Genomic DNA, 23,862 nt, shown 5'->3' on the forward strand with positions numbered 1-23,862 from the left:
GGCTTTGCGGACGACATCGATCTTATTGGCATCGATCACAGAGCAGTAGTGGAGGTTTTTGTCTCACTGAGGATAGGCCTAAACCATTAACTATACCAAGACAAAGTACATGGTGGCAGGTAGAGACAGAGGAAGACCTAACGGTGTTGGTGCTGAGGTAGTGCTTGATGGAGATGTGTTTGAAGTTGTAGAAGAATTTGTTTACCTTGGAACGCTTGTGATATGTGACAATGACGTTTCCCGTGAAGTTAAAAGACGTATTGCTGTTGCGAATAGGGCCTTTTACGGATAACGTAACCAGCTTAGGTCCCGCAACATGCAGACGGAAACGAAATTTGTTCTATACAAAACTCTGATTCCACCATGGACATGGACATGAAGGACGTTAAAAGAGGCGGACCGGAGAGCTTTCGTGGTTTTCGAGCGAAAAGTGCTGCGTACAATACTCGGAGGGAAACTAGAAAATAGTGTGTGGCGCAGATGCATGAATCATGAGCTGTATCAAGTATACAAAGAAGAAAGTATTGTGAATCGTATAAAATACGGCAGACTTCAGTGGGCTGGTCACTTGATGCGAATGTCGGAAGAAAGAATAGCGAAAACAATATTCAACAGAGAACCAGATAGGGGCCGGCAACTTCGTGGAAGGCCACGAACACGCTGGCTGCACGCGGTGGAATCGGACATGGGGACTCTGAACGTGCTGGGAAACTGGAGAAATATCGCCCAAGGTTTTGGATTAAGATTATGGAGCTCTACTATACGTGAGACATAGGTGTATCGACGCTGTAGCCAACCAGGTATCCAGGTAGGTAGAGGTCGTTCTGGAACATAAATATACTGCCGGTACTTTCATATCAGTCCCATATTGGTTTTTCGCATACTGAGATAATAGCCGATGAAGTTTCAAAACGCATTTTCCATGTAAAACTTTAAAAAATCTAATAAATTCAAACATTTCGCGATTTGGTTCAAATTTTGCAGAGTCATTCCTCATTCAATGAGTTAATGTAAAACGATTCAGATCAATGAAAAAATAATTGAATTTTGAGCAATCAGCTTATGTAAATTTTTAATGGGACTGGTATGCGGGTACATTCAATATGGGACAAGGTTGGTTTGGTATTTTTTCACATTTCTCCCGAACAAAGTCTCATTTTTTATCATATTATGAGGAAGTATGATAAAGTTGAATACTATTCACGGAGTTAGCTCGAAAGTGACAAAAACCGAAATGGGACTGATATGCGAGTAGCGGCAGTATACAATTCAGCTAGAATAGCAGGGGCATCGATTCCGCCGGTCAGTATTTTTGCAACGAGGACTGCTTGTATCGTGGTCTTTCTTTTCGATTCCGAGCAGCATGCAGTTTTCGATTCCGAGCAGCATGCAGCGATGTTCATATGGCGGTAGAATGGGTATATCACGCCACTGCAGATTTCACAGAGCTATTCCAATAAGGGCAGTATACAACAAAGTCACAAGCGTAATTTTCAGAGACAATTCTCGACTACGCTGCTGAAAATTTGTCAGATTGACCTCTCACTTGTGACCACTCGAATTACAGAAGAGAAACACAAAATCATTGTTTTCTCCTCTCCTATACTTCGTGTTTTTGGTGGCACAATTGACAAATAGACAAATAGTTAATCAACTGGAAATCATAATTAGACGCATTATCAATAGAAGCCGTGTTCATTAACATGCAGGACATTTTCGTATAAAAGATATTCATGTAACTCAAGTATTTAAACTGTTTTATTATAAACGTAACTTTTTTTTTCAAATTTTAAACGTTAAATAAAGTTTAAAACAATAAATTCTAACGACAAAAATACGGAGTACAAATAATAGAACCAAAACTAAATACAACGGGAAAATAGCACAAGTTCAATAATAGCATCATCTGAGTAATTCTGTTCTGCAATGCATGGCGAACGGCCCTAGGACTCGTACAGAAGACGCTGGTAATGTGGATGAATCTCGCTGGTCGGGACGTGCAGACTGAACTCAAGCGCCACCAGAACGGCAAACTCCGAAGCGATCAGCTCTTTCTTGTTCAGACGAAACACGCTTTCCGTTTTCTGCAAAAAAAAGTTCACAGTTGAATACTGACTGATGCTTGTTATTTATTCTCAACTTGCTTACCTCAATCAAACTTTTCAGCACCTCGCCCTTGACGTCGTTCAGCTTGGCACTGAGCAGCAGGCAAGCACCAGCACATAGCTTGCGGTTGTCCTTGTTGATCATATTGGACAGGATTAGCTTCTCGAAGTAGACGTATGCTTGCGAGATGGTTAGGAAATCGATGCGTCCGTCCATTTTATTGATACGCTTCATTTCGCGTTTAATACTGTGAATGGAAATAACATAAATTGGAACATTGTTTAGGCAGCGAAAGGTTCATGCCAAACGATGCAGCTGTGCTGCTAGAGCAGTTGATTATATAATTGAGATTGAAACAGCATGGACCCTTTCTTCATTGTAGTGTTTAACGAAGACAGTAATCTTCTTAATTTCTTTCTAGTTTCTATACATAAAAATGAGTTTTGCATTTCCTTTGAGGACATTGTAACACACGAACAGATGGACCGATTTACAAGATTTTGTCACTAATCGATTCGTCTTGGGATCAGCTGTGTTTGTATCCAGTTTTCCGCGAGCGGTAATGGCCGCCAGCTTGCCTGCGGGTTAGTCTCTGATTTGACATTTCTGGAGGTCAACTGCACCCACCGTCCGAGCATTTTGATCAATGTGGTATATAAGAAGGCTTGAATTCACTTAATCAGCACCTTCTTATATGCTACATTGGTCAGAATGCTCGGAGCGGTGGGTGCAGTTGATCTCCAGAAATGTCAAATCAGAGACTAACCTGCAGGCAAGCTGGCGGCCATTACCGCTCGCGGAAAACTGGATACACTAAAAATTGATCAATTAGAGGGGGATGTTGGAAAATTGTCAAAATGCAATGATCAATAAAGGAATGCCGGGTAAAAATAACGAACACTGTGTTACCAAGGATCCAAGGACTACCAAAGATACATTAGCCAGGTACAGAGATGCGAGAAATAGTTTCATCAGTAGGATCCCCTACACAAAACTTGGGCAAGTGGTTAGTCAAGGAGTTCCAGAGTATGCCGAAGTCGTTCCCCAGCAGATCAATTGTTAACACCTAGGAGTTCATCAAGAGGTGTAGCTCTGAAAGCATTAATGTTCTCATAGAGTATTGAAGACTTATATACTTAGTATTGAAATTCCCATTTTTTAGTGACCACCCGTTAGATACTACGGTCACGCCCATGGTCATGTTTGTCAGAGAAAACAATTTTGTTGATTGTTTTGGAAACAGTAGTTGCAAGCAATTTAAAAACGAATTAAATCTAGAAAATTTTCTGTCTGTAAGTCTATCATTTTGATTTGTTATCAATATTGTCGTAGATAAACAAACTGTATGATAAAACTTCTCTTGGCGCTCGTCAACCTCAAATGAATCGCAAAATAGCAATAAAGCATCGCTGATACCGAGGGAGATAGCTGCCTGAATAAACTCTTACGTCTCACTAGGCTGCATCTGTATTAATATGTACGTAGCGGATGGATTTCATTTATTTGTAGATCCAATAAATAACCAGGACAAAAGGAATACTCCTCCGTTATCAGTTTGTCGCTTAGGTTGCTGTCATAGCAAATAAATGATAACGTCTCACCGCTCCACAAACAATCACTCACCTTCTTAGCTTGCTAAGCGTCAGCTGAATGTGGGGAAACTTCTCTCGGAACTTGTCGTTTAGCTCCTTTTTGAGATCCGATGGACGCACGTAATCGATCACGGAGGTCATGTACGAGGTGAAGGTCAACAGTGTACGATGTTTGCCGGCGATCAACTCCGGGTCGTCCAAAATGTTCGGCGAGTATTGCATCTGAAAGTGAAAGAAAATTTTAGCGATCCGACTAGTCCCGCCGGTTGATTAGGCTTCACATACTCCTGATATTGAGGCGAATCCGTCTTCAAGGTCACATTTCACTGCATCTAAACTGTTCAAGTTTTGTGAGGGACTGGCGGTGGCATTACGGTTGGACTCGTAGCTGTAGTACCGTGCAGCGGCGTGGTTTTCCAACGATGCAAAATTTGTTATTTCGAATCCACTGCGGGAGCTTTTTTCGTGCTTCTTCTCTTTGTGGTATTGTTTAGAAGGGATTAACAAATATCCGTAGGAAATCTCTTGACCTGGTTCGCCACCCCGTTCGATACCAAGCAGCCGGAACGCATCGAATGGTAAATCGTTGATCGAAGACAACGGTCTGGTACCGGATGGATTACGACGACGTCCCTCACGACGTATCTCAGCACGCGAGGATTTTCCCTTATAGTAAGGAATCACCGAAAACAAGAAACAGGGACTGCGTTTCGAGACCAGCACGACGCGCTCATCGCGGAAATTGTAGTTACGCCCTATGTTTGAGGGTAAAAATTTAACCTCGCGTGATGCGGGCTCGTGAATCAAGACATTGCGACGACCCTGAATCAGACTTTCCGTGCTGCTATTGCTCGGGAGTTCACGTTTCTCGTCACCGGTAGCGTTCACTAGCAGTGTACGCTTTACACCAGGCGCTCCTGCGCGTAACGAGGTAGAGTTCGCCCGGGCCCGCTTGTCCGCGGGATGATAGTAATGAATACTGTCGTTGGGATTTACATTTTCTCTGTGGGAGCAAACAAATAGCTTAATTAGTAACACCGCACTTGGCTTGAGCATAAATTAAACGTCTAAACACTTCTATTTGCTTGAATCGAAAGAAAGTTGAAAGACAATTTACGTTCAATTGATTTGATCAAGTCATCTGCCTTATCTTAACTCAACACAATGTCCTCTTTGAATTATTTATTCCACAATCCACTTATAACTTGTGCTTGAAGATTTTTCTTTCATATCGCCACATGACTTATTTTAATTCTTCATATAATTCCAAACAAATTCTTACAAGGGATATTATAATACATCCTCATTATCAATATTCAATGTGAATCGCAAACTGTTAGACAGTCTGGCGATTGAACCTTTGAAAAAATCTGTCTATTTTCGGTGGAATCAAATTTTTGTCGGAGTTTGATGAACTCACAACCTTTGGCACGATAGAACGAGAGATGTGAATACCGGCATAAACTGGAAATAAATCCTGCTTGTCCTACCCATACTGGAAATGTTTATCAACTGGACACAGCAGAGCGATTTCTCGAATCCTCTCTGGCGAATCTCATAGGAGGTACTTTTTTTTTACTGATACTGAATTATCTCCGGACGTATACCTATATTTAAATATGGTTTTGCTTTTCGAGTGCAATCAAAATATTTTGAAAGGCTGTACGTTCACACCAAATTGAGCTTTTTATAGGAAATGAAATGAATCAAGTAGGTAATAAAGCATTTGACTCCAGGCGCATAATCAGAAATAAAGATTAATTTGCCTATTCAATAATTCAAACAAACAAAAGCAAAATCTTACCTGTCCTTTAACGCGGTAGAGGTGACTTTCGAGAACACCACGTTGCCCTCGCTGTCAATCCGATGAACTGCGTTCCTGTCAGGACTCTTGCCAAACGTGCCAGTTCGGGCACGGGTTCGTTTCACAGTAGCACCTTGCACAATGGTTCCGTTGGTCGCACCGTTTGCATTTCCTCCCATCAGCTTGGACTCCATATACTCAGTATTGTTCGCGAATTCACCGTCTGGGCCCATCCCAGGGTCGTCGATGTTATCCTCGGAGGAGTCATCGAAATTGCCTGTGCGTACGCCGTCGACATTGTTGTTGTTTAAATTGGAATGAAGGGGGCCACCGCCTGCACCGGAACCGTGTAAGGGGCCAAGTTTCGTATCTCTGTGGGTGCCGTCCAGCGAAATGTTGGACAGAAAGGAGATCGCAGCCAATCTACGACGAAAACGGGACTTGCTGTTCATAGAACTAGCCATTAATTGGAGAAGTACGGCTGACTCGAACTCGAGGTCGGTTTACGATTTCTTCACTTCGCTTAAACTATTCAATGCTGAATGCACTTCCACTAAACAGACAAATCAATCCACCAGACTTCCTTCCAAAACACAAAGACAAACCCAATTACTAAACCGAATTGGTAGAGAGATCCTCTTCCAAGTGGTGCCGCGAAGCAAATATCAGTTCTTTTTACTGGGAATCATCTTGAAGGTAGGTTCGCTCCTCGCGGTCGTTATGGGCCAAACACTCTCCGCTGGTTCCTTTCGTTTCTGCTGATAAGGAAACTAATATAGAACAAACAATAATCATTAGCTACGTGCAGCTCCTCCGGTTTCCTCCACACACTCAGATTACACAACACAAAACTTCCACCACAGAGCAGAAAATGCTGCTTCAGCAGCAGTTCTCTTCAGCTTGATATATCGAACGACGGACTGGAGAAAGAATATGATAGCACTCGTTTGTTGGTAAAAAAATCCTGACGCGACAAAACACGATCCCGGAGATTGAATGGATTTGTAAACACGTAGTTGAAAAAAAAATAATGTCGGTCTCCGCCTGCGAAATAGACCAATGCCAGATCTTGATCTAACCTCACTTATTTGACAGTTCACAGAGCTTGTTTATAAGGTGTTAGAAGAAAAATCGATGAGAAGAAAATTAAAATTCATATTTTTAGTTTAAAATTGCTGCGATCCGAATATTTCAATGATATTCTTTGCATTCAGCATGAAATCAATCGCAAAGTACATCTACATGCGAATAAAATGACGAAACAATTTTATCGGAAGCTTCGCCAGAGGCTAAGTCCCTGTGAAAAAGCTCTGTGAACTGTCAACCTACGTCATCATGCACTGGTCTATGACGACTGAACTTGAATTTTCTTCTTTTCGAATGTTTTTATTTTTCAACTGCAGCGGCCCATCAGGCGGCTGGTTCTGAAGAAATGTCATTCGAACTGAGCCGCCGCACGATACACGGAAATCTGAGCGTTGAGCTCATTTTGATTTCCCGGATAATAAATATTTAAAAAAAATACCCGAGTAGAAAATACAATAGAAATACATTAAAATATCATGAAATTACAATAATACATTTTATTTATGAACAATCAATTCTATTGTTCTTCTATTGTACCAATTAATTTTCCTTATTGTTGTTCCAATAAACGTACAATAAAATCTATTGACAGAAAAATGTTGACAATAGAATTATAATAAATTCTATTGTAATTGCAAAAATTTGTTCGAGAAATAAACAGGCTATTGACATCCTATTGTTTAGCCCATCGCCAGATCGTAGCCAGGATGTCCCGGGCTATAATTTTCTTCATACTGCGTTTCAATGATGACAGCGGGCTATGTCTATTGATGATGATGACACCACGCTTGTCACCGGCTCGGAAATAAACGATTTTTTTGTTGTTACGGTAACTAACAACCCCTATTTTCTATTGTAAAACTTCCATTTACAATAGGATTTATGGTGGAAAATAATATTCTTAATTGTTATTCTATTGTGAGCAACAATAGAGTTTATTGTATATACAATTAAATTTATCGTATTGTTACAATAATTTCTATTGTAATTCTATTGGACTTTTTTATTCGTGTATAACTACCTCCGACTAGGTACAGTGATCGTTCGCTAATTGGGGCACGACCTCACCCCAACTAGTGAATGCCGTTCGTTAATTGGGGCGTTTTGACAAGCGTCAATGTTGTTTACTTTTTGCTTTGAACAAAGGATAATTTTACGCGCCAGAAAATATCGATCCCGCCAAACACGGAAACAAAACGTCAACGCGTTTTTGACATCACATTCTGACGTTTAGCTGCTTTTTAATTGGGGTTCGCCCCAATTAGCGAACCCCCAACTAAAAAGCGCCCCAACTAGCGAATGTTCACTGTATATCCAAAATTCCCTAAAAATCAATAACAGAGACATGGACATACATTTTATCTATTATTAATAACAAAGACTTACCTTTTTTTGGGAATACTACGCACTATGGCCTTCGACGTGTTCCGAAAAAAGAGGGCTCCTGTCCAGCAGGAATCCAAGCGTCGGTGATGATTTACTTGCCAAATCCTATATACAAAATATTAATGTTATGCACGGTAAAAATTATTTATCGCTAGTCAAGTTGAAAACCGAAATGGGGGACTAGCGAAGTTGGATTTTTCTCGCAATCCGTACGTTAAACCTAACTTCGCTAGTAGTGCGCTAGTCTAATTAGACCCTAATTAGACTAGCGCGCCACTAGCGAAGTTAGGTTTAACGTACGGATTGCGAGAGAAATCCAACTTCGCTAGTCCCGTATTCCGGTTTTCAACTTAATCGAGTATATATGATTAAAAAATAAGGAAGTATTTTCTATACACAGAGAAAAAAATAATTGTGTTTTTAAGAAGTTTGTACTTTGAAATTGAAAGTCGATCAAATTTGGTACTTTTGAATAGTAAAATATTTAAATTGAGAATAAAGTATTTATTTTCAGTAAGAAATTTATGACCGAAAATTGTGATCTTGAAAGCTGAAACTTTTCAAATGAAAGTACGAAAGATTTTAATCAACCTTTTTGTTTTCATTTAATTTGGCAACACTTGTTTTAAAAACAAGTTTTCTGGCAACTGACTGAACTTTTTTGTTTATTTTTTTTGTACAGTCCAAGTATTTGCTGGCCCTCCAGACTGTGACAAAGCAAGCGAGTTTCTAACGCCCCAGGTTGTTCTGATGGCGGACATAAACTCGCCAAAGTAAAACTTCCCGGTAGACGGAGTAAAGCCGTGATTGGTGGATGAGGCCCCAAAGGTCGGTACGGTCATACGGAAGTGGTAAAAGCCATAGTGATCACAAACACTATTGTTTGGCCCTGTCGGCTACGCAGGGGCGAGCACTTGAATGTGACACAGATGATAAGGAATCTTCTGATTTCGAACATTAAGGAAGAATTCGATCCAGCGGAGAGCTGGTGATCAACTTTGGGCATCCGCATTTCACCATTTTGAAGCGCAATTTGAAGGAGCATTTTCAGGTGAGTTCAAAGGATAGCGTCCCTTTTTGCAAATACTGATAATTTTTCCGTTCTTACAGAACTACCCGGTCTCAAAGGCGATCCCATTTAGCGAGTATCGCATTTAAGTGTCCATGGTTGAGCGGACCAGCTGGTCTAAAGTGCTATAGCTTCAGCATGGTGCTGTGATTCTGCGAACTCAGTGGTCTTGTCAGAAAAACTAGCGGAGATGGGTAGATGTAAATTTATAGACATTTTGGAAATGGACGAGGAGGCAGATGAACCGAATCTTATTGATACCGGAGCAAGGGGTGTCTCACCGCTATTAATGATAGCGAATATCAATCGAAATAAAGTCGATTGAAGCGAATGGCATTGATTCCTAACATACGATACTATTCGATCAGTATTGCAACGCACCTAATTCGTTTTGACAGAACTGTTTCCCTCCATTGAACTGTAATTTTTGACAAAGCAATCGTGGATTTTTCACGTTGTCAACGACATCATGAAAAGTTTTTTTTTCCATCATCAAAACAAAATTTTGCAAAATCTCAGGATCTCTGTTATTACAACCTAGGATATTACAACAACTTATTAACTTCAATTATTAATATAATGTTTTCATATTTTAGGCTTTCTGGGACTGGAAATATTCTCAACAAACTGTAATTTCAGGATGCAGTTTCTGTACCTGTAACTGTAGGTGTTAAGATGTTCTGAATAAACGGACTGTCAATCTTTGTACAAGGGCGGTAAACGTATTTAAGAAGTAAAGATTAACGGTACGAAATATTTTTGAAAAAAGCAGCACTCAAATGTGTTCGAAATTTTATGGTGCTCAAAAATAAACAAAATAAATTAAGTCTAAAAACATCATTAATCTCGCTGAACTTCGTCTTCTGTTTTGAGAATTGAATAATAAAAATAAAATAACTCTAGAAAAAATGTCTTACTATAGCTTTTCTCAGATTGATCGCTATTCAAGGTTCTAAAATTATCGATCACTTTCTGTTAGGCGTTCCTCTACCTTTGTCTTCAATTTTAGATACATAGAAATGTTTTTATAGAAATGCATAGAAATGTTATCTATGCCTGCCATGGCATGAATTTGTATCTTGTATTGCATATACTATGCTCAGAAGGTGGACAACGTATCGGATTCGAAAACATCCTTTAGATCAAGCTTTAGATCGAAGAAAGAGATTTTTTCTATTCAGAAGTATAGCGATTATTCTTCGGATATTTCTCATTGGAAAGGATTATTTTTAGAAGCTGGTCAATGCGGGGTGTCGGACATATTATGTCCAAATAAGGAGCATTCAAAAGGCTGATTGCATAAAGGAATATGTTCCAAGCAGCACAAAGTGTTTTCCGGGATTCAACAATAGTTCCTGATCAACAATTGGATGTTCCTTTGATAGGAAAGGATGAATACACGTTGAAGATGATAAACGTAGAACATTTTGTACGCTGCTCAAAATATTTGCACTTCCAAGATGAACATTCTGGAATTCGAACAATTAATTTTGTATTTCCTAATCCGCGTTGAATAGAATAGGACATGTTTACAATGACTATCACATTGAATGTCACTGTTCGGTTTGACAAATGATGTCAAAGATTCGTTGTGTTGCTAAAATCAGCAATTGGGATTGCAATTAAATTCAATTTGAATCGAATTAAAGTCGCTTCGGTTGCTTTGTTAATTTTCGGTAGATAAATTCAATTTATTCTATGTGAGACACCCCTTGTACCGGAGGATCGAGTCTCCGAACCATCAGAAAAGGAGATCGATTTGCTCTATTCTAAAATAATATCATTTTCAGCATCGCATCGCATCTACTTTTTCATGTGTATTATGTGTATAATTTACCTTAATATAAAAATAAAAAGATTTTTCAATGTAAACAAAATATTTCTTGATTCCCAATGGGAAATTTAGCCAAATGAAAATCATTAAATTTGAGAAACAGATTGTGAATTTGACAATAAATCAAGCAAAATAAATTGTTAATTTAACAGTATAATGAATTTTTACGGCAACAATAAAACTTTTAATTTGACAAGCGTGTTATTCGATTTGAAAAGAAATAGTTTTTATTGAAATAAGAATCTTTGCATTGGTAATTTTAACAACTATTTACTTTCTACTGAAAATCACTAACGAATATTCTTAAAATTACCAATGGTGTTCTTACATTTACCAACGTGTGTATTTTTTTTGTGTGTACTTACCATCAAGATTAAAAAAAACTGAGTGGAAATATCAAAACCGCTTCTCTGCTGATCCGCCATTGCACAATAAACACTAGCACCGCTGAATACATGACAAGAAAAAGCAGATCGGTCGGAGTTATGTGCACAGCATATATATCAAACATGTAACGAGCACATACATTCAATATGAACTGTTGTCATTATTATTCATATTTGCACTTATGAATATGAATACTTTACCTCGTACTACTCATAGGAATTCATATAATGCTTACGTGTTAAGCAACACGTTGAACTTATTAGACATTTCTGATGGAAAACTATGCTAGATTTATTTCAGTGTAACTTTATAATGGGTACTTTTTTACCCATTAAAGAGTACTTTGGTGGCACAGTGTACACTGAGAAAAATTTTATAGTAGAAACTACCATTTTAGGGGTAATATTGAGAACAGTGACGTTTTTCAACCGAAGTGCCAATCGTCTTAAAATAACTAAAATATGCTCTATTTTACGATAAAAATAGTTTATTCAACCGCTTACATGGTTATTCTTACTGAAAATATATATATTTTATAATATATATATATATATTACTATAGTAAAAATGTGTGGTAAAATCAACTATTTTGTTTGAGTCTATGCTAAATAACAATTTTTATGGTAAAATTGAAAATAATATTAGTCAGATTTACTACATTTATGATGAAATTAAGCGATTTGTCCCTTCGGTTGAAAAACGTCGGTATACTATTCTTAATTTTACCCTGGGTGGTGCGAATAGAATCGATTTGGTTGTCAAACTGAAGCCAAACTTTTCTATTGTGCCGGAGCCAAACATTGAAGATTGTGGTTATGTTAGTTTCTGATCTAATATCGAGAAGTATTGTTATTCTTTGAGGAAAAATTAAAAATAATCTTTGTTTGAGTTTTGTATTCTTTGTAACAAATATTTTCACATTATATTTCTAGCGGAAAATTAGTAGGAATGCAATTAAAAAGCACTCGTTACGAAATTTCACGATATTCAGCAGCTGATTGGAGCATGATTGTATGTAAACAATCGTAAAGTCATGTAGAGTCTAGCGCATTTGTGCGCCCTCATGCAGCGTGGAAAGAGAAATTCGAAGAGCGGGAAATGTTTGACAGCCAAGTAACTGCAAAATAATTTTGTTCATGGGAGTGAGTTCAAAATATCCCTCTACTCGCTTGAGCGCAGAAAAGCGGCTCTATCCGCAGCACCCAGATTTTACCACAAAATTGTAATTTCTACTACAAAGTTTTTTTCAGTGTAGGCTCAGATTTCCGTGAACCTACACTGAAAACAGCATTGTAGTAAAAAATACCATTTTGATAGTTTAAATTAAATGCACAACACCAATTGATTTGTGCAGACTACGTGCCGCATTTATTTTAACAATGTTCGTAGTATTTTTTACCATGGCTATATAATAAACAAACAAATGTCAAAATTACCATAGAACATGGTCAACCGAACCGAAATTTATAGTTAAAAATTGAACCATTTCTCGCGTAACATATGATTACGGCTTATAAACCAAAACCATGATTTTTGATTTTCTGGTATGAACGATTGCTTTGTAAATTATTCTTCATGCTAGTTAAAACTCCGTACTTGATATCTCTTAAGAAACACATTAATTGCTATTTTGAGTGAACGTCTTATGAACCATTTGCATCGTAGTGGTTTTTAAGTCCTTTGTTGGCGCCCTTAACTACCATGCGGAATGTTTGCTTTGGTTTTTAGGCCGTTCACTTTATATTGTTTATTTAGAAAAACTAGCTTCAAGTTATTTTAAAATGTATATTCTTATTAGGTTTTCGATATATCGCATAGAGATGGGCGTTCCGCTCAGGAGCTGTTCCAAAGATTCGCTTCCTTTCATTGAGCTGATGAGCCATGGATCTTTTTTAAAGAAGCCCAGCTCAGCAGCTCACTTTAAATTGATGAAATCATTGTCAAACACGCGCCTAGAGAAACTCCCTCGAGCGTACGCACTCGAGTACGCGCGCTGTTGTATTTTGTACAGCACAAACGAAAATACCACGCTCACGGTACACAACACAAGCGAGCTTGTATGAGCATTCCAGTCCAGTACCGCGCACGTGCTGATCGTTTATTATTCTTCAAGCCAAGCGACAGCACCATCTAGCCAAGCAACAGAAATCATTTCTGCTGCAGAGAGGAATAAGAAACACACAAGCAAAAATAATCTAGCTTGCCGCCTATTTCTTAACCCATACCCACATACTCGGCGCTACGAACGGACACACAAAAGATACCTAGTAGTGCGGTAGCGAACGAACCGTACTAAGCAAAAGATCCGAAGATCCGAACAACTCTCAGTTCCGCTCATGTCGTCGTCCGTCTCGAAATTGCTGTGACATGGAAGCGAGAGCTGCGCCACTAGCTCAGATCCGTGCGACACGGATCTCGATCCGGATCAGTCGCGACCGATTCTAGCGAGCGAACCGTGTGGTTCAAACGAACCGAGCTGGGTGCTGTGTCTTGCACGGAGCGGATCTTTTACTTGCGACGGGTTTTCCCGCCAGCATACTGCTACATGTGCACTCGGTTTGTTTGTAGCACCGTGCTCTGTATTTTTTTACTCTCTTGTTTTTATTTCTCTCGCATTTCGGGAACCAATATAGATGAATGGGCTCGCTTGTATGAAAATGTCAACTACGCATGGTTAGAAGGGTTAGAAGCGCGCGCAAACAAGACATTGATTTACTGCACCCAGTATGAAGAGAAAACTTATGACACGTGATATGGTTCATATACATATCAGAGACTAGGGACTGAATTATTTAAATTAACGATTTGAGAAACGTTATCAACAAAATGTAACTTAGAATTATGAATAGAAAATAACGTTGAGTTAGTTTTTGTATAGAAATAAATGTGATAGTTCTAAATGAACTCCTAGACTTCAAAACTAGACGGTCAGAAAAAGCGTAATAAATGTTATTAGTTTAAAATTGTCGGTTTTTCAATAGAAATTATTACCTCACTGTAGCCAAACATTTTAAAAATTTCAAAGAAAGGTGAATAGATGAATGATGAACGAATGAATAAATCAATGAATGACATAAATTTTTCAAATTTTTGAACAATAATTAAAATAATAATATTAACAATTATGTTTTATTATATGTAGCATTAAAGAACTGAAGAGCTGATCCAAGGAGCTGACTCTTTTCAATGAACTGAACGGATCAGATCCGCTTATGCAATGAGCTGTTTTGCCCATCTCTAATATCGCATATAGCAGAACTGACCTGGCTCACAAATCTAAACAAATCCGATGGTGTTAGGAGCTTTGAGCAAACGGCTTAAAAACCAAACGTGTTGCCGGTGATGCGAGTAAACGGCGCGATTTTTATTTAAGCTGAAATTTTGTAGATTTCGAATGGTTTTTCAATTAATCTTGATCTGCTGTTATAATATAATTTACATTTACATTTACATATACTATTGACATGGTTTTGGCAATGAAATGAGTTTCTGCTTCAATAAATGAATTAAATTATTCATAGAAAATTTGAACCTCATTTTTCTCGGTTCAGCTTTGTTGGTTTTTCGGCCCTAATCATATGTTGCTCGAGATTTGTTGCATTTAAAATTGTAGTATATTTAACTGTTTCATGTAGTATTTTTATGCGTTAGGGCCCGCATAATAAAAAACAACATGTTATATGGTCAGAATCATTATTACGATGTAAGAAATAACTTCACAGTTTACGTTGCGGTTATCAAATATTTTTCGGTCGATTCAACCATAACTACCTGACATCATCACTAAATGTCAATATACAACATGCTGTTCCTAAAAAGTTTTATATTTCCTGCATTATATGTCAACATTTTATCATACTGTCGAGCGAAAATTTTGCACGCGAAAACAGCCGATTTTTTATGGTGACATAACTTAACAACCCATTCAACATACTGTTATTTGTCAAATAACCGTACCACAAACTGTTGAAACTTTACATGAGATTGTTCATTTACAGTTGTCAACAGTATAGGATACTGTGGCCGAACGCACGGGAAAATATCCATTTACAGTTTGTAATTATGCGGGGCTCACTCAGGGCTCATTTCAAGACAAAATTTTCAAAACGACTTATCTGCTTTTGTAAACAAAGATTGAAACGTCGATTTGACGAATCTGATAGCACTCCCACGCAAATCAACACCATCAATAGGTAGCTGAAGGTTTCTGCTACCTGTTGGTGGTGTTGGTTTGCGTGGGGGTGCTATCAGATTCGTCAAATCGACGTTTTAATCTTTGTTTACAAAAGCAGATAAGTCGTTTTGAAAATTTTGTCTTGATTTGTCAAACGAATTGAAAATTGCAAATAAATAGGCATTTTTAATCTTTATTCAACAGATTTTAGAATGAGCATCAATCATGTTGCTCTGATTATAAGCAGACCCCACACGACGGAAAAAGTTTGACAAACTCTTGATTATTGAAGAAAAAGATTGATCGTGTGAGTGCGAACCCAAAATATTGAAGTAAATATTGAGGGAAAGCAGAAAAGTTTGATGTTCTTTTCAATATTTCCCATCGTTTCTCTCCGCAGTTTGCCCACCGGAGTCGATGACGGTTCAGTGTGTGCGTGTTTTGCGGGTTATACCGCTATTTGATTCGTATTAGTTCAATAAAAATTATAATTTTTCTTCAGCTATGGCCATGTCGGCTATTCAGTGAATATATTGAAGAAAAGTTTGATGAAAAGTTTGATGAGAAAAGTATTGTCAATATATGCCTCGTGTGGGGTCTGCTATAGAGAAACAAACGGTCGCAAAATTTTCTATTTTTTTTTGAACATGAGCAGATATAGGGCACTGCACGGAAACATCTCTTTCTCTTTCGTTCCTCATAAATTTTGACGTTTACTGGCCTTGTTGTTTTCTAATTTCTTCGCAGCGAAAAAGAGACAAAGCAGTCCGTGCAGTGCCCTATAGTGGTTTTTGCCGACGTAGCAAAGATGCGGATGACGGCAAATTGCTGCTCCTCAAATCGCTTCAGCGCAAGCAAAATTTTCCCATCTTTACATCTTCGCCACCTGACGGCTGGAAATGTCGATCGTTTTTCGCCTCGTTAGTGACCTCAAATGCCGTCGTAAGTCCAAGTCCTACGAAAATTATAAATAAGATCAAGGAAAATTAACAAAAAAGAACCTTACCATTTAAAATATGACTAAAGCCCCAAACGCAATATAACGGAACGGCGACGGAAACGGCAAATTTGACAGAAAATATATGGGCTAACTGTCAAATTTTCCGTTTCCGTCGCCGTTCCGTTGTATTGCGTTTGGGGCTTAATTGCTGAAGTTGACTTCTAATTCGCAGCAATAAATTCACGAAACCCCGGAATCTCATCTCTAGCTAAATAAGAGAAATCTATGTTTACTTCACATTTTTCTTAAAATATATTCACACTAACCATCAATTAGCTGTCTATCCGTACATAGAAATTTCGAACATTTTATGGTTGTTTTACGGATTATGTCTTATTAAATTAGTTAAATAACAGAGGAACTGTATGAGCAGCTTGATTTTTTTCCAGGCGAAAAAATGACAGAAAAACATATTGTTATTATTACCATGTACATGGTAAAGTTTATGGTGCTTTCGAAAACATTGTTGTTATTTTAAACATCTGAGCATTTCTTTCAACAATATTTTGATATTGTAAATTTTACTACACGTCTATGGTTAAATTTACTTCACACTTAGTTTCAGTGTATAATTTAAAAGTCATTTTCGCATACTTTGCGTTTTTCGTGTTGGCGGCAAACTGTCGCGTTTGTCGTTTTTTGTGGATTTTTTGAAGCTGTGTTGTCACTAAAGTTTTTCTCTGAACAGCTCTGAACTATTTATTTATCCTTCTCGTAAATTTATTTATACCTGGTAAGTAAATTGTAGATTTCACCATTGCTTAATTAGCTCATCGTAAAAATATGTATATTTTCAAATGCAGGATACACAATTTTAAATATTGACTCAACTAGCGAACACCGCCATGGGAATTAAAGGGCTCTCCCAATTGATTGCCGATCTGGCTCCATTTGCTGTGAAGGAAGGGGAAATGAAAAACTTTTTTGGTAGGTCCCTTTTTATACATAGATTAATACTAAGGACACACCTGTGGTACTTGTACCATGCTACAAGAGGACAAGAAAATTATTCCAAGACTATCTTTAATAAAGACAATAATCGATACGGTACTCATTTCAAGATTCTTGTACCATGGTACTTATACCACCAGTGTGTCATTAGTCCGGTTTTCTACTGCCAGAACAAACAGTTTGCCACTAAATTGCATTTATATAAAATACTGCAAATGCAAACTTAAAAGTCTTTATTAATAATATTTACAGGTCGGAAGGTTGCTATTGATGCGTCTATGTGTTTGTATCAATTTCTGATCGCGGTACGAGCTGAAGGTGCTCAGTTGACATCCGTCGACGGAGAGACAACATCCCATTTGATGGGAACATTCTACCGTACGATTCGACTGCTGGAGAACGGCATCAAGCCGGTATACGTTTTTGATGGTAAGCCCCCAGACCTAAAATCTGGCGAACTATCCAAACGTGCAGAGAAACGAGAGGAAGCTCAAAAAGCGTTGGAAAAGGCCACGGAAGCTGGTGCCACCGAAGAGATTGATAAATTCAATCGACGTTTAGTAAAAGTCACAAAGCAACACTCGAATGAAGCCAAAGAGCTGTTGAAACTGATGGGAGTGCCGTATGTGGATGCTCCCTGTGAAGCTGAAGCTCAGTGTGCCGCGCTGGTCAAAGGTGGAAAGGTCTACGCCACGGCGACGGAGGACATGGATGCTTTGACTTTTGGCTCGAACGTACTGCTTCGTCATTTGACTTTTAGTGAAGCTCGTAAGATGCCAGTGCAGGAGTTCAATTATGATAAGCTACTGCAAGGTCTTGAACTAACCCGCGATGAGTTCATTGATCTGTGCATATTGTTGGGATGCGATTATTGTGACAGCATCCGCGGTATCGGCCCAAAGAAAGCTATCGAGCTGATCAATAAACATCGTTCAATCGAGAAAATTTTGGAAAACCTCGATACCAAGAAGTATATCGTGCCAGAAGATTGGAACTACAAACAAGCCAGGGTGCTCTTCAAGGAACCCGATGTTACCAACGCGGATGAAGTGGAACTTAAGTGGGGTGAGCCGGACGAGGAGGGCCTTGTGAAGTACCTGTGCGGAGACCGCCAGTTCAACGAAGATCGCATCCGCGCCGGGGCCAAAAAGATTATGAAAACCAAGTCGACGGCAACTCAGGGAAGGCTCGATTCTTTCTTCAAAGTACTACCATCGACACCAAATCCGAAGCGGAAAATCGAAGACAAAAAGACACCGGCTTCGAAGAAAGCGAAGACAACCGGAGGCAAGCCGGGCCGAAAGCCGAAGTAAAGTTGGAATGTTCTTTCTATATTGAACCTCATTATTCATTTATATTTGTCGTTTTTCCTACATCAATAAACATATGTATTCACCACAGTGCTTTCTGTAAGTTTCCTTCGAATCTCCTACTTTTCTTATAGCATGTATTGCCTGGCCAATGAACGAAGGAAACGTGTTTTTCGTGCTGCGGCAGCCTCGCGCTTTATTTCCTCGTTGTTGTTTGCGTTGAGTTCCAACTGTCCCAGGTATGTTATCTGAAAACAAATATTTTTTGACGAACCAAATCATAAATTTGTACCTTTTCTACGTATCATATGAGGTAAGGTGTTTCGGATGAAGTGAGATTTTGTTTTATATTATACTAGAGCGACAGAAGTGAGAATTGTCGATACCCCTAATTTGAATTACAAAATAGTTTCACGCTAGAATAGTTGAAATCGACAATTCTACAGGCTTTTGTAGAATTAGCACAATTGTATCTTGCGTAACATGTGCTTTGTCCTGTCAAGGTGGATACCGTTACCGATAATTGGAACTCTCGTAGAAAAAAACAGCTAATACCATGTGTATCTGCACTAAGCCAAAAATAAACAGATTTTTTACTTACCGCTTGAAGCCGTCGTTTGTGTTCTCCTTTCTTGAAGTGCCAGTTGACGATAAACTCCAACAAAGTGGGATCCCAAATGCAGCTGTAATACGAATCCATGGCGTCGGAGAAACTTGATGTCTTCTCGCTGACGCTCTTGAATGCCAACCCGTAGTCGGTTTCGTCCAAAAATTGACACAAGATAGCCGCTTGCATGAAACAGCCAAGATTGGAACTACACTTGATCATTCTCCGAACAATAAAGTCGTCGATCAACGGACGCTGTAGGTGGATCGTGCAGAATTCCGAGCCAGACACGAGAGCAGTGACGTAATAACGCATGGCAACTTCGAAATTGCCATTCGCAAATTCGAAATCGCCTTTGAGCTTTATCCAAGGAATGTTGTTTGGATAATATTTCAGCGATTGATGTAACAAGTTGTTGAGAGTTTCGTCTAGTATTTTGAGATTGTAGATAGCTGGGCTGAAAAATAGAAATCTTTTACTGAAAGGTCATCTCATACACATGGCACAAACAACTTACTTATTCACATTTGTCGGCCAAAGAAACATGTACTCTGCGTTTAGGTCTAAATTGGTTTCATCTTTCAAAATGTTATGCAACTTAGACAGCAATGATAGAACAATGGAAATAACCACGGGATCCCTCAGTTTGCAGAAAAATTGCTGTAGCAGCATGCTGTTTTCTGACGGATGTCGTCGAGAGCCTTGCTGGTTTATGAACATTTGCAAAATCAAATCCCATGCCTCGCGGTTAGTTTTCTTCTGACCTTTGGACTTTTCGATATCCAAATAAGCTTGGGCAATGGCAGCACTGAGCTCCAAGGCAGGATACCGTTTATCTGGGGTCAGGAGGCTATTCCAGTCGTTCAAATTCAACAGAATTGCGGCACAATGCTCGAGAATCTTTGCGCGGGGAGCTACATCGTTGCTTGTGCTTGCGTTAAGACATTGTTTGCAGTTTCGAATGAATTGTACCTGATCGGTTGGCTTTTTTGGCCATTCGTCCAGTACCTGCTGGATTTGAATTAAAAGTCCTTCCCAAGCAGCCATTTTTCCCAGTTTTAGTACTAAGGGATTGTTCGCCAGCTCTGGTCTCGTCGTTTCGCTTTTGAGACAGGTCAGCAATGCAATCGCTGCTGAATAGTCTTTCTTCGCTGCAAGCTCGCGAGATTTACCAACCAATATGTAGGCAAAGTCTTGCAGGAATCCCCGCTGCAAGGACACCAATAGCTGCTTCATGGACAGAGGGATCGACCAGCTAGGATTGATACTCCACAAAGGTTTAGTCGGGTTTGTTCCCGCTAGTTTAACTAACATTTTACGCACCCCGCTGGCATGGGTGCAAGTAATCAACTGGCGCTCGTAGGTTCCAACATCAAGCCGCAGCACTGAAATTAAAAAAAAAACTGTTAAACTGTTTTTAAAGGGTTTTCCATTAAAACTTGCTTTTCGATTCACAAACAGTCCAGTCAGCTTGAACCCCGATTCCACTAAATTGAACGTCATCCTTGGATTTTTGCTTTTTCAAATCTTCGTACTCCTGGTAGGATATTATTTTTTGATATGTCTTCAACACAGATTCTATGCCGTTGGCATTACTCATAACACCGATCGTTTGAATGAAATACCTTTTCAACAGTTCTCGATCCGAGAGACTAAAATCATCATACTGATCATCTCCATATTGCAGCATAAGCTCCAGCAGCTTTATCTGTTGTGGTTTATACTTTTGGAAAGCAATGTTTGATCCAAGAATATCATCTCCGTCCAGCACGTGGCGGATCGCATTCAGAGCAACTACCGCAAGTTCCAATTCTCTCTGGTCGTTCGTGTGTGACTCAGGGCTTCCCATGGACACAAAACCTTCCACGTTCAACTCTAGAATTTTCCTCTGAGTCATGGGGATTTCCCGTGCGATGTTATCCTCTTTTAGGATAGCAACAATGTCCGAATAATGATTGAACACCGACTCATTCAAACGCTGCAATAAGCCTATCGGTTCTCCAGTTACGCCGCATGCCAGCATATATCCGTAAAGTTGTTCCTCGTCCACACTACAGTACAAGAAAGTTTGCGAGGATTTCTTACTGTACTCAATCTTCAGCAGCTCATAATTTTCTTTACTCAGAAGGATGTTTTGTTTGGCCAATTCATACTTCTGGACGTACAAATAGAGCAAACATAGGTCATAATGTATCTGGGCCTTCAGTTCTTCTTTGGAAATCACAACGGCCGTATCGAATCGTTGCTGGACACCCTCGACGTGTGCATCTAGCGCAACAAAAGAATCATACGTCAGAATTCTAAACGGTTCCGGATCAGCTATAACCTGACTCAAGAAATCGATGCTAATGTTAGTGAACGGTTCCAGCGAATTGATAAACGAATCGTCCCTCATGGTGTAGGGGCTTGTATCCGGAACCCCCGTCACCACGTTGAACGGTTTCATGGACTTTGCAGCAGACCCACGAATGACTTGCGCACGCAGCACCCAACGGTGGTACAAAGTGAGAGCAAAGTTGAGCGAATGCTTTGAGCCTTCTGGCCCGATTATCGGACATTCGTGCACCAACGAAAGGGGGAGGTTCACTGCCTTTCCGGCAGTAACACTGCACAAATCACTTAGTAGTTGCACTTGTCTCTGCAAGGGTAGCTCCTTTTCCAGCACATCCAGATCCCATCTCATGAAGGCGGCTATTTTAAGGGCCAAAATTTTAAGTGCCAATTGTTTTTTGCTATACTTGAGTCCTTCGTTCTTGTTCATGCTATCCGCCTCTGGGGAGTTAAGTTCATTTTGGTTCTGATTCTCTGGCGCAATCGAAAGAAACTGCGTTATCAGTTCCGTAGCAGATGGATCTGTAAAGTATTGCTTGATTAAAATCTTAATTGATATAGTTTTTGCCCAGGTTTTTGCCATTCTAAACACATTGTGCATACATACCAGGAGATACTTTGGTCAGATGTTTCGTCAGCAAATTAGGCTTCAAAAGGAATTCAAACCACAGAATTGTTTCCTCTGAGAGAGGAAACGTTTTTGGACGTAAAATGTCCATTTTTGTTATTTTTTCAATAGTATTTTAAGAGATAAATTAGCAATAATCCAGCACTCGTTCAAAAGGTGAGCTCCCGTCTTCACGGTCTTCACGGACAGATAAATCAACCCAAACTTTGAGTTCAATATACGCACTATTGAGAATATCGCAGAAAAAATTTACCCAAATTTGGGTAGTTTTCCCTTTTTTTCCCATGTTTGCTATCAAAACTATAGAGCAAGATGCAAACACCTCACCGAGGTTGCTCAGCCCAATAACCCAAATTTGAGTAAATTCAATATTCTCTATTTTGGGTTGATCAAGGTCCGCTTTGGATAAATTAAACTCAGCTTTGGGTAAATTGTTTACATGCCACTCAACCAAGAAAACTACACTGAGGAAAAATTCTCGCATGATTTTCATAAGATCAGCTTATGGACGAACTTTTTTTTAGCTTTTCCTGGTTTCATAAGACCCTTATGCATGGTATACGATTGCGAACAAACTTCATAAGATACCAAACAGGTTTTCATATAGCAACATTATGATTGCCATAAGAGCACTTATGAATTTCGTTGAATGAATCGAAACATAATCATAAGAGAGCGCTTATGAATTTCATTTATTATTCATTGTGAAAAAACCCTCCCGAAAAGTGTTAGTTGAAAAAAGAATATGGCTACACGGAAGCTGACAAGTACCCATTTAATGGGTTTCATATACCCATTTTTTGCTTCAATACCGATATGTCAAATAATGGGTGATTTTTTATCAACACGAAATGAGTATTTTCACCTCATTATAGAGAATGTCCTCTGATAATAAATAATGGGTCAATCGTACCCTTCTAAAAGTTCAAAAATAAAAGCAGCCATTTTGCCTGCCTTCTGCTGTAGAAAAACCAATCTCTTTAAAATCGGCACAAAAAACTAGTTTAATGTTCAATTATGGAGGAATTGCAACGCTGGGCTGTCAGAATAAGGTATGTGTAATTATTGGCAGCTGAAATAGCTGAATAAAAGATTTTTTGCCCATTACAGAAACACAATACGGATGATGCAAAAAGTGGCGGATCAGAACACTTCACCTGCAGCAAGTATTTTGGGAGCTGCTATCTGAGGAGACAGCATAATCCAGAATACCGACGGAACCGGGCGATCCATAGAGTGCAGGATAAAGTGTTTAAAACACCGCTGTGCGATTTTACCAAGAAAGAAAATCAAACAATTGATGTGGAAAAATGTAAGGTTTTTTATCCGGATGCTGTATAAATCACTATCATGTTTAGATATAAATAAAATAAAAAGCCATGTTCCGATAAACTGTTATGTTTTGTATTTACTTAAAATTTCCTTCAAAATATTGAATAAATTGCAATTTTGAAAGAGCATTTTCAAAAAATAATGGGTAAATTTCATACATTTTCTGCCAAAGAACGTGGCGTAAAATTTACTCATTTTTTGAAGTTCAATGAGAGTACCCATTAATGAGTAAATGCGATTTACCCATTAAATGAGTTATGCCGCT

At 38.9% G+C, this 23,862-nt stretch overlaps 3 protein-coding genes and 1 long non-coding RNA gene across 7 annotated transcripts; 2 read left to right on the forward strand and 2 right to left on the reverse strand.

Annotated features, from left to right (window-relative positions):
- Positions 1–1,740: 1,740 nt before the first annotated feature.
- LOC134220113 (CDK5 and ABL1 enzyme substrate 2) lies at positions 1,741–6,555 on the reverse strand. Of its 2 annotated transcripts, XM_062699098.1 has the most exons (6): positions 6,424–6,555; positions 5,503–6,272; positions 3,984–4,701; positions 3,730–3,920; positions 2,149–2,353; positions 1,741–2,084 (listed from the first exon to the last, which is right to left on the reverse strand). In XM_062699098.1, the coding sequence occupies exons 2-6, from the start codon at positions 5,964–5,966 to the stop codon at positions 1,944–1,946; spliced, it is 1,719 nt and encodes a 572-aa protein (XP_062555082.1). In that variant the 5' UTR covers positions 5,967–6,272; positions 6,424–6,555; the 3' UTR covers positions 1,741–1,943. The 2 variants fall into 2 exon arrangements, with proteins under 2 accessions (XP_062555082.1, XP_062555081.1); XM_062699097.1 differs by having other exon boundaries at positions 5,503–6,551.
- Positions 6,556–8,661: 2,106 nt separating this feature from the next.
- Positions 8,662–9,894, forward strand: LOC134225816 (uncharacterized). Its single transcript, XR_009983331.1, has 3 exons — positions 8,662–9,025; positions 9,085–9,463; positions 9,640–9,894. It is a non-coding gene; the product is annotated as an uncharacterized LOC134225816 (long non-coding RNA).
- Positions 9,895–17,017: 7,123 nt separating this feature from the next.
- LOC134220116 (flap endonuclease 1) lies at positions 17,018–18,789 on the forward strand. Of its 3 annotated transcripts, none has more exons than XM_062699100.1 (3): positions 17,018–17,171; positions 17,242–17,365; positions 17,642–18,789. In XM_062699100.1, exons 2-3 carry the CDS (start codon positions 17,284–17,286, stop codon positions 18,700–18,702), a joined length of 1,143 nt encoding a protein of 380 aa, XP_062555084.1. In that variant the 5' UTR covers positions 17,018–17,171; positions 17,242–17,283; the 3' UTR covers positions 18,703–18,789. The 3 variants fall into 3 exon arrangements, with proteins under 3 accessions (XP_062555084.1, XP_062555086.1, XP_062555085.1); XM_062699102.1 differs by having other exon boundaries at positions 17,026–17,171; positions 17,273–17,365; XM_062699101.1 differs by having other exon boundaries at positions 17,037–17,171; positions 17,237–17,365.
- Positions 18,741–22,454, reverse strand: LOC134220115 (integrator complex subunit 8). Its single transcript, XM_062699099.1, has 5 exons — positions 22,245–22,454; positions 20,750–22,159; positions 19,824–20,691; positions 19,301–19,763; positions 18,741–18,947 (listed from the first exon to the last, which is right to left on the reverse strand). Exons 1-5 carry the CDS (start codon positions 22,354–22,356, stop codon positions 18,828–18,830), a joined length of 2,973 nt encoding a protein of 990 aa, XP_062555083.1. The 5' UTR covers positions 22,357–22,454; the 3' UTR covers positions 18,741–18,827.
- Between the last annotated feature and the right edge of the window lie 1,408 nt (positions 22,455–23,862).

This window comes from Armigeres subalbatus, chromosome 3 (assembly GCF_024139115.2).
Source record: "Armigeres subalbatus isolate Guangzhou_Male chromosome 3, GZ_Asu_2, whole genome shotgun sequence".
Lineage (NCBI taxonomy): Eukaryota > Metazoa > Arthropoda > Insecta > Diptera > Culicidae > Armigeres > Armigeres subalbatus.